Raw genomic sequence first — 21402 nt, 5'->3', positions numbered from 1 at the left:
CGTGTTAATGATATCAAACTCAAACGTTTATCTTTTCTAGTGATGAAGACGTGGATGTCTAAAGCTAGCGTGAGGTATGCAAAATGGGTCAACTTTGAGCACCTTTATCTAATTCAGGTCCAAAAGTCACTTTCTGACCACTTCTGGGAAGTTTCGTTTAAAACAAAAGGGGTGCTGTCAAAAAGTGATGGAATTCAAATGGATTTAACCATTGAAAAATAATATCTGATATTTTGTTTACAGTACAAAGGACACATGCATAACATTTAAATACGTATTTAACATATACATGTGAGATACATTTTATGTGAGATATATTTATATATTTATGTTTAATTTTTATTTAATACGAGACGCTAAAAAATAAAAAAGAGCTGTTTCCTGTTAGTGACGTCACGGCGGATCAACTTGGACAGGGAAGAAAACGCCACTACTGCGTAGTGCGCACAGGTGATTCAGTTGTCGCTGCCACCTTCTCGTGGTGGAAAACATGGGAAAACTCCAAGAATTCGACATAACTTTTAAAGACAATAAAGTTGTTTATAGTCCTGGAGAGTCACTTTCAGGCACTCTGAAAATCACAACCACCGAAGCTCTGCTATGTAAAGGTAGGGTTCTGGAAAACTTTCTTTCACCTGTCGTCTCCTCGGACAAGGAAGTGGCGTTAGTGTTCCACTGAATCAAACAATGGTTATGCAATTGTGATTTGGGACGTTTTAATTACAGTAGCATACATTGTATCTTTGTATTTGTATTAATTTCACGTGATGAACGTGTACAACTAACTTAATGTTTAAAGAATTCAGGTAGACTGACTTGTAATCATGTTCTTGGGAGAGTGATTTTACTCGAACAGACACTTTCTTTAGATGTGTTTGAAGGAAAACAAAACCAAGGCGATCAGTCTCATTTGTTGTCAGAGAGGCAAATTGGACTCATTTTTGGGGTCTGTTGACTAACTTAATTTGTAATTTTACCATATCTAAAAAGTAAAACAATTCGAACCTGATTAGTCAAACTATTAACATTTATACCAATAATTTATTTGCAAGCATAGAAGGGGCAATGATCAACTCCAGCTGTGTGTGTGTGTGTGGTAGGATATAACATTGAATTGTTCAATGGGACAATATCTGTGTGCCTAATGAAAGGAAGGATCTCAAAGGGCTTTCCCTGTATCAAATAGCTATTGACAGCTGGTGGTCACCCTCATCCCTATCACCTGTTATAGTAGAACAAAATAATTCATCTATTTATCAAAATTGCACTGTGGGTGATCAAAAATGTTTTTAGGTAGTCGCATATATATATATATATATATATACACATTTTCACTGCTGTTTAGACAGTAGGTGGAGTTAAAGAACAACCCCCAAAAAATATGTTCATGGTAAAACGCATATTTTAAGATACATTTTCTCTGACCCTTATTGAACATGAGAACTAAATTGCCCTCTTAAAACACAGAAGATGTTTTGTTTCATGGGTGTTTCGGCTCAATGTCTTGTGTTAAAGCTCCGGTTTGTTTACATTCCAGGTCAGGAAAAACAGATCAGGCTGTAGCAGCTTGAGTCATGCATTTAGATATGGAATACAGTGTCACTGGCTGCTCTGTTTTTAACTGATGTCTTAAGAACTTCATAATCAATACTGCAGTAACTTGGGAAGGTTATCTGACCTGTTGTGAGGACTTCACATTTGATTTTCACAAACGGTGGTACTCAACAATGTCACATTTAGACTCTGTAAAGTGGATCTTTGTATTTATTATGGATCCCCATTGGCAGCAGCTACTCTTCATGGGGTCCAGCAAAATGTTGGTCAGTTTCTACAAATTTAAAACATTACAATACTACATTTACAGATTACACAACACACTGTGTGCCCTCAGGCCCCTACTCTACCACATATCTACAATACTAAATCCATGTGTAGGTATTAGAGGTCGACCAACTATGATTTTTCAATACCGATTTATTGGAGGACCAAAAAAAGCTGACACACATTAATCGGCCGATTTAAAAATAAAAATTTGTAATGACAACAATAATACTGAATAAACACTTTTATTTTAATGTAATACATCAATCAAATCAATTTAGCCTCAAATAAATAATTAAACTTGTTCAATTTGGTTTACATAATGCCAAAACAAAGTGGTGGGGAAGAAAGTTATAGTGCAATATGTGCCATGTAAAAATGCTAACGTTTAAGTTCCTTGCTCAGAACATGAGAACATTTGATGGCTGGTGGTTCCTTTTAACATGAGTCTTCACTATTCCCAGGTAAGAAGGTTGAGATTATTGGAATTATAGGACTATTTCTCTTTCTACCATTTGTATTTCATATACCTTTGACTATTGGATGTTCTTATAGGTAATTTAGTATTGCCAGTGTAAGAGTATAGCTTCCGTCCCTCTCCTCGCCCCTACCTGGGCTCGAACCAGGAACACATCGACAACAGCCACCCTCGAAGCATTGTTACCCATCGCTCCACAAAAGCCGCAGCAAAACAACTACTCCTAGTCTTAGAGCGAGTGACGTATGAAACGCTATTAGCGTGAACCCTGCTAACTAGCTAGCCATTTCACATCGGTTACACCAGCCTAATCTCGGGAGTTTATAGGCTTGAAGTGATAAACAGCGCAATGCTTGATGCATTGCGAAGAGCTGCTGGTAAACACAAGAAAATGCTGTTTGAATGAATGCTTACGAGCCTGCTGCTGCCTACCACCACTCAGTCAGACTGCTCTATCAAATCGTAGACTTAATTATAACATAACACACAGAAATGCAAGCCTTAGTTTCCAGATTTGACCATATTAATGACCTATCATTTCGAAAATAAAACGTTTATTCTTTCAGTGAAATACGGAACTGTTCCGTATGTTATCTAACGGGTGGCATCCATAAGTCTAAATACTCCTGTTACCTTGCACAACCTTCAATGTTATGTCATAATTACGTAAAATGATGGCAAATTAGTTCACAACGAGCCAGGAGGCCCAAACTGTTGCATATACCCTGACTCTGCGTGCAATGAATGCAAGAGAAGTGACACAATTTCCCTAGTTTAATATTGGCTGCTAACATGAATTTCTTTTAACTAAATATGCAGGTTTAAAAATGTATACTTCTGTGTATTGATTTTAAGAAAGGCGTTGATGTAATATGGTTAGGTACACATTGGTGCAACGACTGTGCTTATTTCTCGAATGCGCTTGTTAAATCACCCGTTGGATGAAGTAGACTATGATTCAATGATAAATTAACAGGCACCGCATCGATTATATGCAAGGCAGGACAAGCTAGATAAACTAGTAATATCATCAACCATGTGTAGTTAACTAGTGATTATGTTAAGATTGATTGTTTTTTATAAGATACGTTTAATGCTAGCTAGCACCTTACCTTGGCTCCTTGCTGCACTCTCATAACATGTAGTCAGCCTGTCACGCAGTCTCCTCGTGAAGTGCAATGTAATCGGCCATGATTGGTGTCATAACATTGAAAATGCCGATTACTGATTGTTATGAGAACTTGAAATCGGCCCTAATTAATCGTCCATTCCGATTAATTGGTCGACCTCTAGTATGTATAGTGCTGATGTTATCGTGTGTGTATGCATGTATGTTCCAATGTTTGTGTTGCTTCACAGTCCCTTCTATTCCATAAGGTGTTTTTAAAAAACAATCTGTTTTTTAAATCTAATTTTACTGCTTGGGTCAGTTACTTGATGTGGAATAGAGTTCCATGTAGTCATGGCTCTATGTAGTACTCTGTGCCTCCCGTAGTCTGTTCTGGACTTGGACTGTGAATAGGCCTCTTGTGGCATGTCTTGTGGGGTATGCATGGGTGTCCGAGCTGTGTGCCAGTAGTTTATTAAACAGACAGCTCGGTGCATTCAACATGTCAATACCTCTCATAAATAAAAGTAGTGATGAAGTCAATCTCTCCTCCACTTTCAGCCAGGAGAGATTCACATGCATATTATTAATATTAGCTCTCTGTGCACACCCAAGGGCCAGCCATGCTCCCTGTTCTGAGCCAATTGCAATTTTTCGAAGTCCTTTTTTGTGGCACCTGACCACACGACTGAACAGTAGTCAATGTGTGACAAAACTAGGGTCTGTATGACCTGCCTTCTTGATAGTGTTGTTAAGAAGGCAGCACATTGATTTATTATAGACAGACTTCTCCCCATCTCAGCTACTACTGCATCAATGTTTTGACCATGACAGTTTGCAGTCTAGTGTTACTCCAAACAGTTTAGTCATCTCAACTTGCTCAATTTCCACATTATTTAGTTGAGGTTTAGTGAGTGTTTTGTTCCAAATGCAATGCTTTTAGTTTTTGAAATATTTAGGGCTAGCTTATAACTTGCCAACCACCTTGAAACTAACTGCCGTTCTTTTTTTTGAGTGTTGCAGTCATTTCAGTAGTAGTAGCTGACATGTATAGTGTTTCGTCATCCGCATACATAGACACTGGCTTTACTCAGTCAGTGGCATGTCGTTAGTAAAAATGTTAAAAAGCAAGGGGCCTAGACAGCTACCCTGTGGAATTCCTGATTCTAACTGGATTATATTTGATAGGCTTCCATTAAAGAACACCCTCTGTGTTCTGTTATACAAGTAACTCGTTATCCACATTATAGAAGGGGGTGTAAAGCCATAACACAAGTTTTTCCAGCAGCAGACTATGATCAATAATGTGAAAAGCTGCACTGAAGTATAACAAGACAGCCCCCACAATCATCAACATGCTCTTAACAAGTATAATTGTTTTAATGTTATTCATGTTTCCGTCACTCCAAGACTCCACGCTCTAAACTACACAATTATCTTGGATACGAAGACAGCAAAGACAACTATGTAGCTAGCTAACACTACACTAATCAAGTCGTTCAGTTGAGTGTGATAGTTACTACAGTGCTACGGTAGACGGTGAACGTGTTGGGCAGATAGGAGGACGACGAAATACGATAATTACGCAATTATCTTTGATACAACGACGGCTATGTAGCTAGCTAAGAAGAAATTGCTAAGATTAGACATATCAGACCGTTGTACTATAATGAAATGTAATGAAAAAGTTATACAACCTGCAGACCGAAGGAGACCGAAGCGCGGATGCGACCGGCTCGCTCCAACCCGGAACCCTGCCTCACACAGGAAGCGGCGCAGGTCCTAATCCAGGCACTTGTCATCTCCCGTCTGGATTACTGCAACTCGCTGTTGGCTGGGCTCCCTGCCTGTGCCATTAAACCCCTACAACTCATCCAGAACGCCGCAGCCCGTCTGGTGTTCAACCTTCCCAAGTTCTCTCACGTCACCCCGCTCCTCCGCTCTCTCCACTGGCTTCCAGTTGAAGCTCGCATCCGCTACAAGACCATGGTGCTTGCCTACGGAGCTGTGAGGGGAACGGCACCTCAGTACCTCCAGGCTCTGATCAGGCCCTACACCCAAACAAGGGCACTGCGTTCATCCACCTCTGGCCTGCTCGCCTCCCTACCACTGAGGAAGTACAGTTCCCGCTCAGCCCAGTCAAAACTGTTCGCTGCTCTGGCCCCCCAATGGTGGAACAAACTCCCTCACGACGCCAGGACAGCGGAGTCAATCACCACCTTCCGGAGACACCTGAAACCCCACCTCTTTAAGGAATACCTAGGATAGGATAAAGTAATCCTTCTCACCCCCCCCCCCCTTAAAAGACCTAGATGCACTATTGTAAAGTGGCTGTTCCACTGGATGTCATAAGGTGAAAGCACCAATTTGTAAGTCGCTCTGGATAAGAGCGTCTGCTAAATGACTTAAATGTAAATGTATGTTAAATGTTATGGGAAGTTAAGTTTAATTTGAACTTGTATAATTTAGCTGAATATCAGAGTACTGAACTTTATACTTCCACCGGGGTTTTTGATTAGTTTTTACTTGGCTGTCCTTCTCCAGAACTGTGTTGTTGGGCTCCATCCAGAATTATGATTGATTGAACTATTAATTAATGTGGGTCATAACCCACTACTGGCCAAGAGCTGTTTCCAATCCCCTCTAGGACTCCCATTTAGCACCCTTTAATTGATGTGCTCATTTTATTTGTTTATTTAACTAGGCAAGTCAGTTAAGAAAAATATATTATTTACAATGACGACCTAGGAACAATGGGTTAACTGCCTTGTTCAGGGGCAGAATGACAGACTTTGACCTTGACAGCTTAGGGATTCGATCTAGCAACCTTTCGGTTACTGACCCAGCACTCTAACCACTAGGCTTGTGTGACTTTGGTGTGTTTTGAGTTTCACTGCCAGGTATGTGACTCACATAAGAAAACAGACTGTTCAAGTGTGTTGCTTTGCGTCATACCAGAAACTGTTTTGTCTGTTTGACTTGTCTTTGTTTTAGGATCCCTCGTTATTTGAGTTTGGTTTTTACGAATATGTTCTGTGTGACGTGTTACGTGTTTGCAGGAAAATTTCCCTCAATGTAAACTCTCCTCAAAGGCCTGTGAATAATTGATTGCTGTGGTCTGCATCTGCCAAACAAATGGCAGATACAAACATTCTAGGGATCTTAAGTTCTCCTATTTTCTTGTGAAGTTAATAGTTCTGTGTATTATCCCTGCAGATATCAAAGTGAATTGCCAAGGCTTCTGTGGTGTCACCAGCAAGAGCAATGACACAGCCTGGATGGTGGAAGAGCAGTACTTCAGCAGCACGCTCTCTGTGGCAGATAAAGGTGCTGTCAACTGGTTCATTACCTGCTCACGTTTACAGTTATAGGCCACATTCACCTCCCTTTTCCACTTCTTACTGACACTTCAGTTATGGTGTAACTGTTTCCTTTGAAATGACACGTACACACCTTCCAGTCAGTCTTTGTTTTTGTAATGATTTTCCTTTATCACCTACATATGCAAGAAGGATGATGTAAACAAACATTGAATCCCTATTTTGAGAGCTTCCCCTTCTACCCTGAAAGTTGAATGTGATTCATAGAACAGGAACAACAGACATTGTTAATGGACAGAATGTTTTCAGACAGCTGATCTGGTGCTTATCTATCTTCCTGTCTCCCAGGAACCCTGAAACCGGGAGATCACAGTTTCCCGTTCAAGTTTCTCATTCCAGGTAAGGCCGCTGAGTGATGGAGCTTTGCAGACCTATGCACCACATCCTTTAAAATATATGGGTTTTCCTCACGTTTTATAATCGGACATGCCCTGGCATGTGAGTAGATACTTTAGTTTTGACATGGCTCATTCATTATCAGCAGAAGTAATATGAGGAATGTAGTACAGTTCCTGAATCTCTACATTAATGATTGAGGATGTGGATTACCATGGGGACCGTTGACATGTGTCTAGAATGGAAATGGCGCTACAAATGACTGCACATTGGCAGAGTAATTGATGTGAGCCTCTAAAATAACTTACTCGTGGCCATGAGGTTGAGGTAACAATTTATGTTAAGGTAGCGGAAGACACATTTCAGTTGAATGCATTGTTGTACAACTGACTAAGTATCTCCCTTTCCCTTATAGAAGGGCTATAAGTAGTTCATAAATGTTTCATTATTAGCGCATACATACATGCAGTACCAGTTTGTACACAAGTTTGTACACACCTACTTATTCAAGGGTTTTTCTTTTGACTATTTTCTACATTGTAGAATAATAGTGAAGATATCAACTATGAAATAACACATGGATTCATGTAGTAACCAAAAAAGTGCTAAACAAAAAAAAAATATATATTTTAGTTTCTTCAAAGTAGCCACCTTTTGCCTTGATGACACCTACACACTCTTGGCATTCTGTCAACCAGCTTCACCTGGAATGCTTTTCCAACAGTCTGGAAGGAGTTCCCATGTATGCTGAGCTCTTGTTGGCTGCTTTTCCTTCACTCTGCGGTCCAACTCATTCCAAACCATCTCAATTGGGTTGAGGTTGGGTGATTGTGGAGGCCAGGGCATCTGATGCAGCGCTCCTTCACTCTCCTTCTTGGTCAAATAGCCCTTATACAGCCTGGAGGTGTGTTGGTTTATTGTCTTGTTGAAAAACAAATGATAGTCCCACTAAGCACAAACCAGATGGGATGACATATCGTTGCAGTATGCTGTGGTAGCCATGGTGGTTAAGTGTGTCTTGAATTGTAAATAAATCACTGACAGTGTCACCAGCAAAGCACCATCACACCACCTTGCTTCACGGTGGAAACCACATGTGGAGCTCATCCGTTCACCTACTCTGTCTCTCAAAGACACGGCGGTTGAAACCAAAAATCTCAAATTTGGACTCATCAGACCAAAGGACAGATTTCCACCTGTCTAATGTCCATTGCTCGTGTTTCTTGGCCTAAGCAAGTTTCTTCTTATTGCTGTCCTTTAGTAGTGGTTTCTTTGCAGCAATTTGAACATGAAGGCCTGATTCATGCAGTCCCCTCTGAACAGTTGATTTGTCTGTTACTTGAACTCTGAAGCATTTATGTGGGCTGGTAACTAATGAATTTATCCTCTGCAGCAGAGGTAACTCTGGGTCTTCCTTTCCTGTAGTGGTCCTCATGGGAGCCAGTTTCATCATAGTGCTTGATGTTTTTTGCTACTGCACTTGAAGAAACGTTGAAGTTCTTAATTTTCCGTATTGACTGACCTTCATGTGTTAAAGTAATGATGGACTGTCGTTTCTCTTTGCTTATTTGAGCTGGTCTTGCCATAATATGGACTTATGGTCTTTTACCAAATAGGGCTATCTTCTATATACCACCCCTACCTTATCACAACACAACTGATTGGCTCAAACACATAAAATGTACTTTAACAAGGCACACCTGTTAATTGAAATGCATTCCTCATGAAGCTGGTTGAGAGAATGCCAAGAGTGTGCAAAGCTGTCATCAAGGCAAAGGGTTGCTACTTTGAAGAATCTCAAATATATTTGTTTAACATTTTTTGTTTGTTTACTGCATGATTCCATATGTGTTATTTAATAGTTTGTAGAATATAATAAAAATAAAGAATCCCTTGAATGAGTAGGTGTCCAAACTTTGACTGGTTGTATGTCTGTTAAAAAAGATAATTCTGTAATGAACCATTTTAATGTGTTTATTGAGATTGTGCCCTTGTCATTAGCTCATTAGCCTCCTTTTCCCCTTGTTGACTAGTATGGTAGGGACTGAGAGCATTGATACCCTGAGATGTGTTAGCTGAACTGCTTAGTTCCCAATTTCACCTGCTGTTTCAAGCCACCTGTTATCTTTGTTATACTATCCTCTGTACTGGTATGACCCTGGCTTCCTCGCTTATGTTTTGTCTCATGGTCATTCATACTAACAATCTGGTATGGCCTACTTCTCTTTTTTGTTTCAAAGTATGACTCTTGATTATTGGACCGTTACCCTTTGCATGCTAAGGAAATGAATCCGATAGATCATTATATGAACTATATCACATTCTGCCTTATCTATGCAATAGCTCACAGGTAGAGGAGCCCTATTATAACCCCTCCGCTCATTACTTATTGTTAAGATCTGTCAGACTGACCGACAGACTGCCTGTCCAGTTGAGAAGGGATTTGCATCTTGCATCTGCTGTTCAATGTACACAGTCTTTTAATTGTAAAACAATTAGATACAGGCCATTTGTGTTGCCACTATTTTTGCCTATTTTTGCCACCATGAAAAGACATCCTGTGCTAAATAACTACTCCTTCCATTCCCATATAGCCTCTGTTCCCACATCCTTTGAAGGAAACTATGGAAAAGTTATGTACAGAGTGAGGGCTTTCATTGACACTCCTCGCTTCTCTAAGGACTATAAGGTGGAGAAGCCTTTCTACCTGCTGAGTCTCCTCAACCTCAATGATGTACCTGACATCCATGTGAGAGCTTCCCTGGCTGATTTTGATACCTTTTCACTTTATCAGAGATATCCAAACCTCAGACACTGGAGATTGGTGAATCTGGTCTTAACTTTATATTTCCCACCTGTTTCCAGGGATGTAGTTCATCTTCCGTTACTAAGAAGTTCACCTACCTACTGGGGGTAAAGACAGGAACTGTGGTGCTGAAGGCCCATAGTGACATGAAGGGCTACACGCCTGGTCAGGTCATCCAACTGACCACAGAGCTCCACAACCAGTCTGGGAAGACCACAGGGACTGTGGTAGCCTGTCTCATTCAGGTATAGAGTACTGACCTAGTCTTCAGTGCTTGAAATAAAGCAAGGCTAAGGGAAGTGTTTCAACAAAGTGTGGTTGTGTTAATGACGCTATAAAGCTGCAATGGGGTAATTCTTGTCTCAGGTGAGATAAAAAAGGGATTGCTTTATCACTCAAACATTATCTACCCTATTTCTGTGTGCTCATCTCCAACAGAAAGTAACTTACCAGACAAAGAAGCCTACCATTGACTTGAGGACTTTAGTGCAGGTGGAGGGTGCTGGGGTGAAGGCTGGCAAACAAGTTGAGTGGAAGGAGCAGATTATTGTACCTCCTCTGCCCCAGTCATCTCTGGCTGACTGTGGTCTAATAAACATGGAATACTTTATTCAAGTAAGCAACTTTTCTCTTCATGATAACATTCCTCTACAGTGAAACCCTTTTTCTCTACAGTTTAGCACCCATGTTTTGATAATACCTTCTCCTCTTTACTCCCTGGTACTTTAGATCTCCTTGAAATCTCCTGAGGCTTCGTTTGTGTTGCCCATCCACATTGGAAACATCTCAGTGGATACCACGTCAGCACGACCCTCCAGACCCCCTCCTCCAACCACCGATCCTCCTCGCTCCTCCACAAACCCTACCAAGCTAGAAAACAGCAGACGCTCTGAGCCGTCCTCCCAAGACCAAGAAACTCCTACTTGCCCTTCCCCCCACCCAGCCCCAAAACCTGTTCCCAGAATCAGAGTCTCCACTTCCTCCCCTGCCTCCCCCAGTGCCCCTCCAGCTGAGATGGACTATCTGGTCATGGGCGCCAAGGGGCAGGTGACCGAGGCCCTCCCAACTGAGAGCCACTCCCAGCTTGGTTTCTTGAGCTCTCAGGCCACTGTCTCCCCCAGTGCCTTCAGCTATGCCCCAGGCCTCACCTTCTCCCAGAACCAGTCCCAGAGTGACGCCACAAACCCAACGGGACCTTTGTTCTGTGTGTCCACAGGCGCCACCATCCCATTCTTCTCTGAGGGCAGTACCAACCCCAAGCCTACCCTCTACCCACTCCTGCCTCCTGAGTACAGCACCTCAACACTCCCACATGGTCAGTCTTACACTCCTGTAGTGACTGGCGGTGCCAATGCTATTTACTTTTTACTCAGTTATCTTATTGTACAGTTTGATATTTAGTATTTGGGTAAGGTGTTTCTATTATTGTCATCTCAATGTATCAGTTGTGGCAGGTTTGAGAGTCTTGGCTAATATCCATTATGAAGGAGTCTAATTGCCACACCTTAGACAGTTATGTCTTTGCTTTGTAAGTTTTGCTGTGACCTCATGTAGTTAGGTGGGTCTTGTGTAATAATGTCTTTGTCTGCTAACTAATATCCGCTGTCCTCTGTTACAGAGGCTCCTCCCAGCTATGTCGAGAGCTGTAGCAGCAACACATAAAACAACGTCATGACACAGGAGAGACTGCTGGCAACACTGAACATGACAACCAGCCTCCCTTCTACTCGATCATGCTGCCAGATAGACCTCTTAAGTACGTCAGCCCAGGTTAAGCAACACCTTTTTTATGATTACTGATTGCTTTCACACATTGTTTGCGCTTTCAGGACAGTACTGTTTTTACGTAAACAATTTTTATAGCTGGAGACATGTTTTCAAAGTTAAGTCAGGGTAGAATTAGTTAAGAATATGTTGAAATTGTATTATTTATTTTTTACTAGGCATGTCAGTTAAGAACAAATTCTTATTTACAATGACGGCCTACACCGGCCATACCCGGACGAAGCTGGGCCAATTGTGCGCCGCCCTATGGGACACCCAATCACGGCTGGTTATGATAGTCTAGAATCGAACCAGGGTGTCTAGTGAAGTTCTAGCACTGAGATGCAGTGCTTTAGACCACTGTGCCACTCGGGAGCCAAAACACCTATGATTGAAACCAAGTGAAGATCCATGAAGCCCACAAGCAACTGCCCAGGCTATGTTTTATGTAACCTGTATGTTTATTTATTGTTTTCACTAAACTGTCTATTCATAGACAATTCACTATGTTCTATATCCAAATAATGTTTTATGCATAGGAAATACAGTGCCTTGATACTCTACAATGCACAACCTAATAAAATTGTGTTGTATGTTTAGCCATTTTTGTTTTGCTTTGTTTACTATGCCAGGGTAATTGTACATCTCTTGTTTTAGGCCCATTTATCAGTTGTAAACATGAAGGTTCTTGCACTCTAATATAGATGTCTGCTCAACATGGATTCTTGCAAGTCGGTACAATTCTTGTCTGACAGGGAAACTTTATTTTTATAGTTGCACTTTTTAAAGCATAATCATATTTAGTGGAATTGTAAGGTAAATCTGTATGCCTGGAAATGCCCTTGTCTGGAGCAGAGTATCCAAATTTCAAACTGTCCAGAAAAGTGTTTAAAATTCTAAAATATCTCTCCCAGATAAATAGGAATTTTTATTCAAATGTTTTTTAAATGAGGTTTTCGAGTCAAAGCAACTGAGGAAAAACAAAATTGCTACTTTGTATACTACTTAAATGAAGAAAAAAGCTATTTTTGTCAACTCAGTCTTGATTTAAAAAAAAAAAAGTTTGTTTAACTGAATTGCCTAGTTAAGAACAAATTCTTATTTACAATAACGCCTAGGAACAGTGGATTTACTGCCTTGTTCAGGGGCAGGACAACAGATTTTTACATTGTCAACTTGGGGATTCGATCTAGCAACCTTTTGGTTATTAGTCCAAAGCTCTAACCCCTCGGCTACCTGCTTCCCCAAGGGTGTTAACTCTGACAGAGTGCTGATAGACTGGTTGTTTTGGGGGGATTATTGTTGACATTTTACAAATGTTTATTGACTTTTTAGAAGCAACAATATGTCTGTTTTGAGTATCTGTCAACTCTGTTAGAGGCTTGTCAACTCCATCACTGATGGATAAACCTCTTAAGATTAGAATATTTTTGTCAATATTCAGGAAAAATATTTTGATGCTCCCGCCTGCTGTGTACTGAAGTCTTAGCTAGCTAGCACAAGGTGTCCATCGCTCCTGCCTGCCAAACACCTGCTGTCGTTAACGGAACCTATTGTCATTTATAGAGCTGCGGGAAAGTGCCGTGTGGTCTGCTCTATATATATATCTCATGATGACTAAAGGGGCTCTGTTTTGAAGCCTCTGTGCCTCCATCTTGGCACTTCACCACAATTTTTGGGGGAAGCTATGGAAATGCATTTATAAATGTCTACCTTTTTGTTTTTGCCATGTCTTTTCTATTACAGACACATTTAATGCACACTTAATGATATTGTGAGCTAAACATACTTTTTTGTTTGTATAAAATGTGTAACATTTTCCTTAGTACATTTACAACTAAGTAAAAAAAATATATAACTGTCCCCACATATAATTTTGTCCTTAATGTTTAATTGAAATACTGTAGAATTCCATTCATTACTATGGAGGACTGCTTTTTCTGGGCACTGCCAATATGGCCGCCCAGTGGCTTCAAAGTCTCTCATTGGCCAACACATAGCATCAGCAATCCAGGGTGTATAAACATCTAAACTCGGCAAAAAAAGAAATGCCTCTATTTCAGTACCCTGTCTTTCAAAGATAATTCTTAAAAATCCAAGTAACTTCACAGATATTTGTTGTAAAGGGTTTCCCAACAATTAATGAACATGCACCTGTGGAACGGTCGTTAAGACACTAACAGCTTACAGACGGTAAGGTCACAGTTATGAAAACTTAGGACACTAAAGAAGCTTATCTACTGACTCTGAAATATGCCCAGGTTCCCTGCTCATGTGTGTGAATGTGCCTTAGGCATGCTGCAAGGAGGCATGAGGACTGCAGATGTGGTCAGGGCAATAAAGTGCAATGTCCGTATAGTGAGACGCCTAAGACATCGCTACAGGACGGACAGTTGATCATCCTCGCAGTGGCAGACCACATGTAACAACACCTGCGCAGGATCAGTACATCCGAACATCACACCTGCGGGACAGGTACAGGATGGCAACAACTGCCTGAGTTACACCAGGAATGCACAATCCCTCCATCAGTGCTCAGACTGTCTGCAATAGGCTGAGAGAGGCTGGACTGAGGGCTTGTAGGCCTGTTGTACGGCAGGTCCTCACCAGACATCACCTTCAACAATGTTGCCTATGGGCACAAATCACTCGTCACGGTTTTGTCTCACCGAGGGGGATGGTCGGATTAGCTCTTATCATCGACGGAGTGAGTGTTACCAAGGCCTGTACTCTGGAGTGAGATCGATTTTAGAGGTGGAAGGTCTGTTATGGTCTGGAGCGGTGTGTCACAGCGTCATTGAACTGAGCTTGTTGTCATTGCCTGCAATCTCAAAGCTGTGTGTTACAGGGAAGACATCCTCCTCCCTCATGTGGTACCCTTCCTGCAGGCTCATCCTGACATGACCCTCCAGCATGACAATGCCACCAGCCATACTGCTCGTTCTGTGCATGATTTCCTGCAAGACAGGAATGTCCGTGTTCTGCCATGGCCAGCGAAGAGCCCAGATCTAAATCCCATAGAGCACGTCTGGGACCTGTTGGATTAGAGGGTGACGTCTAGGACCATTCCCCCCAGAATTGTCCGGGAACTTGCAGGTGCCTTGGTGGAATAGTGGGGGTAACATCTCACAGCAAGAACGGGCAAATCTGGTGCAGTCCATGAGGAGGAGATGCAATGTAGTACTTAATGCAGCTGGTGGCTACACCAGATACTGACTGACTTTTGATTTTGACCCCCCTTTTTGTTCAGGGACACCATTATTCAATTTCCATTAGTCACATGTCTGGAACTTGTTCAGTTTGTCTATTGTTGAATCTTGTGATGTTCATACAAATATTTACATATGTTAAGTTTGACAGTGAGAAGACTGTTCTTTTTTTGCTGAGTTTAGTACTTAATTTGTCAATTGGGAGGAGCCGTTGTTGTGCCGAAAAGTTCCCTCCTGCCAGAATCCCCCGCCCGCGTGAACGCACTCAATTCTTCATTGCTGTTACTTGCTAGTTGGGATTTCTGATCAAGTTAGGCTGTGTTTCACTTAATTTTTTATGTCTGTGTGATTGCGGGGGAGGCACTAGTAATGTCTGCAGTTTTTGCTTTGGCTATTTGTTTCAAGTGTATTAGTCTATAAATAAATCTCTACCAAAATTCGTTCTCTCCCATGTCTTATTTGACTAGTAGTTGTTCTGAAATGTTTATTGCTTGCCTACATTTTACTACTTCCTCTGTTTCAATATAACACATTCTTTAAGTTCAGTTGCCTATCCTGATGTGGAGTTTGTTCTATAGAAAGTATTTGACTTTGGAGTGTGCCACAGAAAGTATTTGACTCGAGCCACAAAATTAAGGAAATTAGAAGGGGGTGTGGAGGATTTCAGCAAGGCTATTTTCTTGCCTGCTGAAATTCTGCCCTCCCATTTTGTAATGTTTAAGAAAATAATGATAATACACAATGACAGAACATCAAAGTTCAGTTTTAACAAACATTAAATTAGAAATACAAATTTCCATCTTTGCATAATAAGATATAAAATGACTAAATCAAATATAAAAAGACAAACAAATATTGGAAAGCTGCAACAGCTCGACTGAACATTTTAGTCCACTTTTTATGGAGGGTTTTCCAGGTGATACCGTCAACTCAAGCCTAACCTAGTCTTGACAGGCAGCGCAGACACAATCCTCCAATGATGTTATGGTTTTCATACAGGACTGGTGGAACCATCGTGGGCAGTGGTCACAACCAATCTGAAATTTATGATAAAATGTTTATATTTAAAACATTAAATACATTTTCTTGAATTACAATGTATTTCATTATCAGACAAGAAGTGAACAAGCAATTACCCAGTTAGTGTCTTCCTCATTATTGTCCACCTCCCCACAGAAGTGGCACAGTTGGCTCAGGTCATCTAGCAAAACATAATGTCAAGTAGTCTATTCATCTTTACATGTGTTTTTCTGGGCAAACAGGGAGCAAGGGAATAGTATAGGTTTCTTGTAACATAATTATTTAAATACATGTGTTTTAGTGGCCATCTAGTCAGAAGTTGGATCAAAGATAACCTTGAAAGATCCATATAAATGTTTTGTTTTTTCTACAATTATATTAAATTAGAAATGGAACATACCAGTGTTTAAGAGGAGAGTGACTGCTATTTATTTTCTCATGATGTTAACATCTTCGTCCGTATTTGAAAAGACAATCTATTCCTCCAGAAAACATTCAGCTAACTGGGTAAAAAATGTGATGGCCATTTCATTTTCCCCAACAAAATTGTTACACTTGAGATTCTAATTCGCAAATATACAACGACATAGCTATAATGTAATTTGACAGTTCTGTTTTGCCTTTTAGTCAGTATACTTTCACTAGGTTAATTGTACATGAATTATAGTCTCAAACTTACTTTCAAGGCAAAGACCTCACAAGAAGTAACATCTTGTTGGCATGGGTGAGGAAGGGTACCACACGCCCATCTGGAGATATTACACCCCTTCTCTCTCAGGAATGATCTGAACATATGTTAATAAAAGTACAGCATTTTGAAACACTTTATTGATTACAATCTAGAGATTAATAACAGAGGAACCTGAGAATGCAGGGATTCCAGCAGGGTGTGAGTTGAAGTAGTCAAATCGAGCTGACAAGGGCTGGAATGTAAATGACGTGATCATCTCGGTTATCTAACACCTGAGAATGGGCAGGCATTCCCTCGGATGAAAGGCATCTCCGTCTCGTGTGCTGTCATTCAGGTGGAAATGTCACCTGCATATCTGATGTAGGAAAAGACATGAGGGAAATTGAGTGTCCTGTGAATATGTTTACATATATTTAAAAAAGAAAAAAATATTTCACCTTTATTTAACCAGGTAGGCAAGTTGAGAACAAGTTCTCATTTACAACTGCGACTTGGCCAATACAAAGCAAAGCAGTTTGACACATATAACAACACAGAGTTACACATGGTGTAAAACAAACATACAGTCAATAATACAGTTGAAAAATAAGTCTATATACAATGTGAGCAAATGAGGTGAAATAAGGGAGGTAACGGTAATAAATAGGCCATGGTGGCGAAGTAAATACAATATAGCAATTAAAACACTGGAATGGTAGATTTGACAGTAGATGAGTGTGCAAAGTAGAAATACTGGGGTGCAAAGGAGCAAAATAAATAAATACAGTCGGGGAAGAGGTAGTTGTTTGGGCTATTTATAGCTATTTAGAGTGATCTGTGAGCTGCTCTGACAGCTGGTGCTTAAAGCTAGTGAGGGAGATGTGTTTCCAGTTTCAGAGATTTTTGTAGTTCATTACAGTCATTGGCAGCAGAGACCTGGAAGGAGAGGCGACCAAAGGAGGAATTGGCTTTGGGGGTGACAAGTGAGATATGCTTACTGGAACGCGAGCTACGGGTGGATGCAGCTATGGTGACCAGCGAGCAGAGATAAGGCGGGACTTTACCTAGCAAGGGTCTTGTAGATGACCTGGAGCCAGTGGGTTTGGCGACGAGTATGAAGCGAGGGCCAGCCAACGAGAGCGTACAGGTCGCAGTGGTGGATAGTATATGGGGCTTTGGTGACAAAAAGGATGGCACTGTGATAGACTGCATCCAATTAGTTGAGTTGGGTGTTGGAGGCTATTTTGTAAATGACATCGCCGAAGTCGAGGATCGGTAGGATGGTCAGTTTTACGAGGGTATGTTTGGCAGCATGAGTGAAGGATGCTTTGTTGCGAAATAGGAAGCCAATTCTAGATTTAACTTTGGATTGGAGATGTTTTATGTGAGTCTGGAAGAAGAGTTTACAGTCTAACCAGACACCTAGGTATTTGTAGTTGTCCACATATTCTAAGTCAGAACCATCCAGAGTAGTGATGCTGGACGGGCAGGCAGGTGCAGGCTGCGATCGGTTGAAGAGCATGCATTTAGTTTTACTAGCATTTAATAGCAGTTGGAGGCCACGGAAGGAGAGTTGTATGGCATTGAAGCACGTCTGGAGGGTTGTTAACACAATGAAGTATACAGAATGGTATCTGCGTAGAGGTGGATTAGAGACTCACCAGCAGAAAGAGCGACATCATTGATATATACAGAGAAGAGAGTCGGCCCAAGAATTGAACCCTGTGGCACCCCCATAGAGACTGCCAGAGGCCCGGACAACAGGCCCTCAGATTTGACACACTGAACTCTGTCGGAGAAGTAGTTGGTGAACCAGGCGAGGCAATCATTTGAGAAACTAAGGCTGTTGAGTCTGCCGATGAGGATGTGGTGATTGATATAGTCGAAAGCCTTGGCCAGGTCAATGAATACGGCTGCACAGTATTATTTCTTATCAATGGCGGTTAAGATATCGTTTAGAACCTTGAGTGTGGCTGAGGTGCACCCATGACCAGCTCTGAAACCAGATTGTATAGTGGAGAAGGGATTCGAAATGGTCGGTGATCTGTTTGTTAACTTGGCTTTCGAAGACCTTAGAAAGGCAGGGTAGGATAGATATAGGTCTGTAGCAGTTTTGGTCAAGAGTGTCCCCACCTTTGAAGAGGGGGATGACTGCAGCTGCTTTACAATCTTTGGGAATCTCAGACGACACGAAAGAGAGGTTGAACAGGCTAGTAATAGGGGTTGCAATAATTTCGGCAGATCATTTTAGAAAGAAAGGGTCCAGATTGTCTAGCCCGGCTGATTTGTGGGGGTCAAGATTTTGCAGCTCTTTCAGAACATCAGCTGATTGGATTTGGGAGAAGGAGAAATGGGGAAGGCTTGGGCGAGTTGCTGTGGGGGCTGCAGTGCTGTTGACCGGGGTAGGGGTGGCCAAGTGGAAAGCATGGCCAGACGTAGAAAAATGTTTTTTGAAATTCTCAATTATTGTGGATTTATTGGTGGTGACAGAGTTTCCTATCCTCAGTGCAGTGGGCGGCTGGGAGGAGGTTCTTGTTCTCCATGGACTTTACAATGTCCCAGAACTTTTTTGAGTTTGTGTTGCAGGAAACAAATTTCTGCTTGAAAAAGCTAGCCTTGGCTTTTTTAACTGCCTGTGTATATTGGTTTTTAACTTCCCTAAAAAGTTGCATTTCACGGGGGTTGTTCGATGCGAATGCAGAACGCCATAGGATGTTTTTGTGTTGGTTAAGGGCAGTCAGGTCTGGAGAGAACCAAGGGCTATATCTGTTCTTGGTTCTAAATTTCTTGAATGGGACATGCTTATTTAAGATGGTGAGGAAGGCATTTAAAAAAAATAACCAGGCATCCTCTACTGACGGGATGAGGTTGATATCAAATCAAAATAAAATGTATTTATATAGCCCTTCGTACATCAGCTGATATCTCAAAGTGCTGTACAGAAACCCAGCCTAAAACCCCAAACAGCAAGCAATGCAGGTGTAGAAGCACGGTGGCTAGGAAAAACTCACTAGAAAGGCCAAAACCTAAGAAGAAACCTAGAGAGGAACCAGGCTATGAGAGGTGGCCAGTCCTCTTCTGGCTGTACCGGGTGGAGATTATAACAGAACATGGCCAAGATGTTCAAATGTTCATAAATGACCGGCATGCTCAAATAATAATAATCACAGGCAGAACAGTTGAAACTGGAGCAGCAGCACGCCAGGTGGACTGGGGACAGCAAGGAGTCATCATGCCAGGTAGTCCTGAGGCATGGTCCTAGGGCTCAGGTCCTCCGAGAGAGAGAAAGAAAGAGAGAATTAGAGAGAGCATACTTAAATTCACACAGGACACCGGATAAGACAGGAGAAGTACTCCAGATATAACAAACTGCCCTTAGCCCCCCGACACAAACTACTGCAGCATAAATACTGGAGGCTGAGACAGGAGGGGTCAGGAGACACTGTGGCCCCATCCGATGATACCCCCGGACAGGGCCAAACAGGAAGGATATAACCCCACCCACTTTTCCAAAGCACAGCCCCCACACCACTAGAGGGATATCTTCAACCACCAACTTACCATCCTGAGACAAGGCCGAGTATAGCCCACAAAGATCTCCACCATGGCACAACCCAAGGAAAGAGCACCAGTAAGCCAGTGACTCAGTCCCTGTAATAGGGTTAGAGGCAGAGAATCCCAGTGGAAAGAGGGGAACCGGCCAGGCAGACACAGCAAGGGCGGTTCGTTGCTCCAGAGCCTTTCCATTCACCTTCACACTCCAGGGCCAGACTACACTCAATCATATGACCCACTGAAGAGATGAGTCTTCAGTAAAGACTTAAAGGTTGAGACCGAGTTTGCGTCTCTCACATGGGTAGGCAGACCATTCCATAAAAATGGAGCTCTATAGGAGAAAGCCCTGCTTCCAGCTGTTTGCTTAGAAATTCTAGGGACAATTAGGAGGCCTGCGTCTTGTGACCGTAACGTACGTGTAGGTGTGTACGGCAGGACCAAATCAGAGAGATAGTTAGGAGCAAGCCCATGTAATGCTTTGTAGGTTAGCAGTGTAGGGAGGCTAGCACTGGAGTAATATGATCACATTTTTGGGTTCTAGTTAGGATTCTAGCAGCCGTATTTAGCATTAACTGAGGTTTATTTAGTACTTTATCCGGGTAGCCGGAAAGTAGAGCATTGCAGTAGTCTAACCTAGAAGTAACAAAAGCATGGATGAATTTTTCTGCATCATTTTTGGACAAAAAGTTTCTGATTTTTGCAATGTTACGTAGATGGAAAAAAGCTGTCGTTGAAACAGTCTTGATATGTTCGTAAAAAGAGAGACCAGGGTCCAGAGTAACGCCGAGGTCCTTCACAGTTTTATTTGAGACGACAGTACAACCATTAAGATTAATTGTCAGATTCAACAGAAGATCTCTTTATCCTTCCAGGATACCCGGTCCAGGTCGATTAGAAAGGCCTGTTCGTTGAAGTGTTTCAGGGAGCGTTTAATAGTGATGAGTGGAGGTCGTTTGACCGCTGACCCATTACGGATGCAGGCAATGAGGCAGTGATCGCTGAGATCTTGGTTGAAAACAGCAGAGGTGTATTTAGAGGGCAAGTTGGTTAGGATGACATCTATGAGGGTGCCCGTGTTTACGGCTTTAGGGTTGTACCTGCTTAGGTCCATTGATAATTTGTTTGAGATTGAGGGCATCAAGCTTAGATTGTAGGATGGCCAGGTTGTTAAAAGCATGTCACAGTTTAGGTCACCTAGCAGCACGAGCTCTGAAGATAGATGGGGGGGCAATCAGTTCACATATGGTATCCAGAG

General features: G+C 41.8%; 1 protein-coding gene across 1 annotated transcript; it reads left to right on the top strand.

Annotated features, from left to right (window-relative positions):
• The first annotated feature begins 402 nt into the window (after window positions 1–402).
• On the top strand, window positions 403–15342 carry LOC115111442 (arrestin domain-containing protein 1-like). The gene is made up of 8 exons (XM_029637485.2): window positions 403–608; window positions 6624–6734; window positions 7076–7126; window positions 9718–9872; window positions 9989–10174; window positions 10368–10544; window positions 10659–11244; window positions 11548–15342. Exons 1-8 carry the CDS (start codon window positions 491–493, stop codon window positions 11589–11591), a joined length of 1428 nt encoding a protein of 475 aa, XP_029493345.1. The 5' UTR covers window positions 403–490; the 3' UTR covers window positions 11592–15342.
• The last annotated feature ends 6060 nt before the right edge of the window (window positions 15343–21402 follow it).

The sequence above is a fragment of the Oncorhynchus nerka genome, linkage group LG27 (assembly GCF_034236695.1).
Source record: "Oncorhynchus nerka isolate Pitt River linkage group LG27, Oner_Uvic_2.0, whole genome shotgun sequence".
NCBI classification, from domain to species: domain Eukaryota; kingdom Metazoa; phylum Chordata; class Actinopteri; order Salmoniformes; family Salmonidae; genus Oncorhynchus; species Oncorhynchus nerka.
This window is presented reverse-complemented; position numbering and strand designations above follow the sequence as displayed.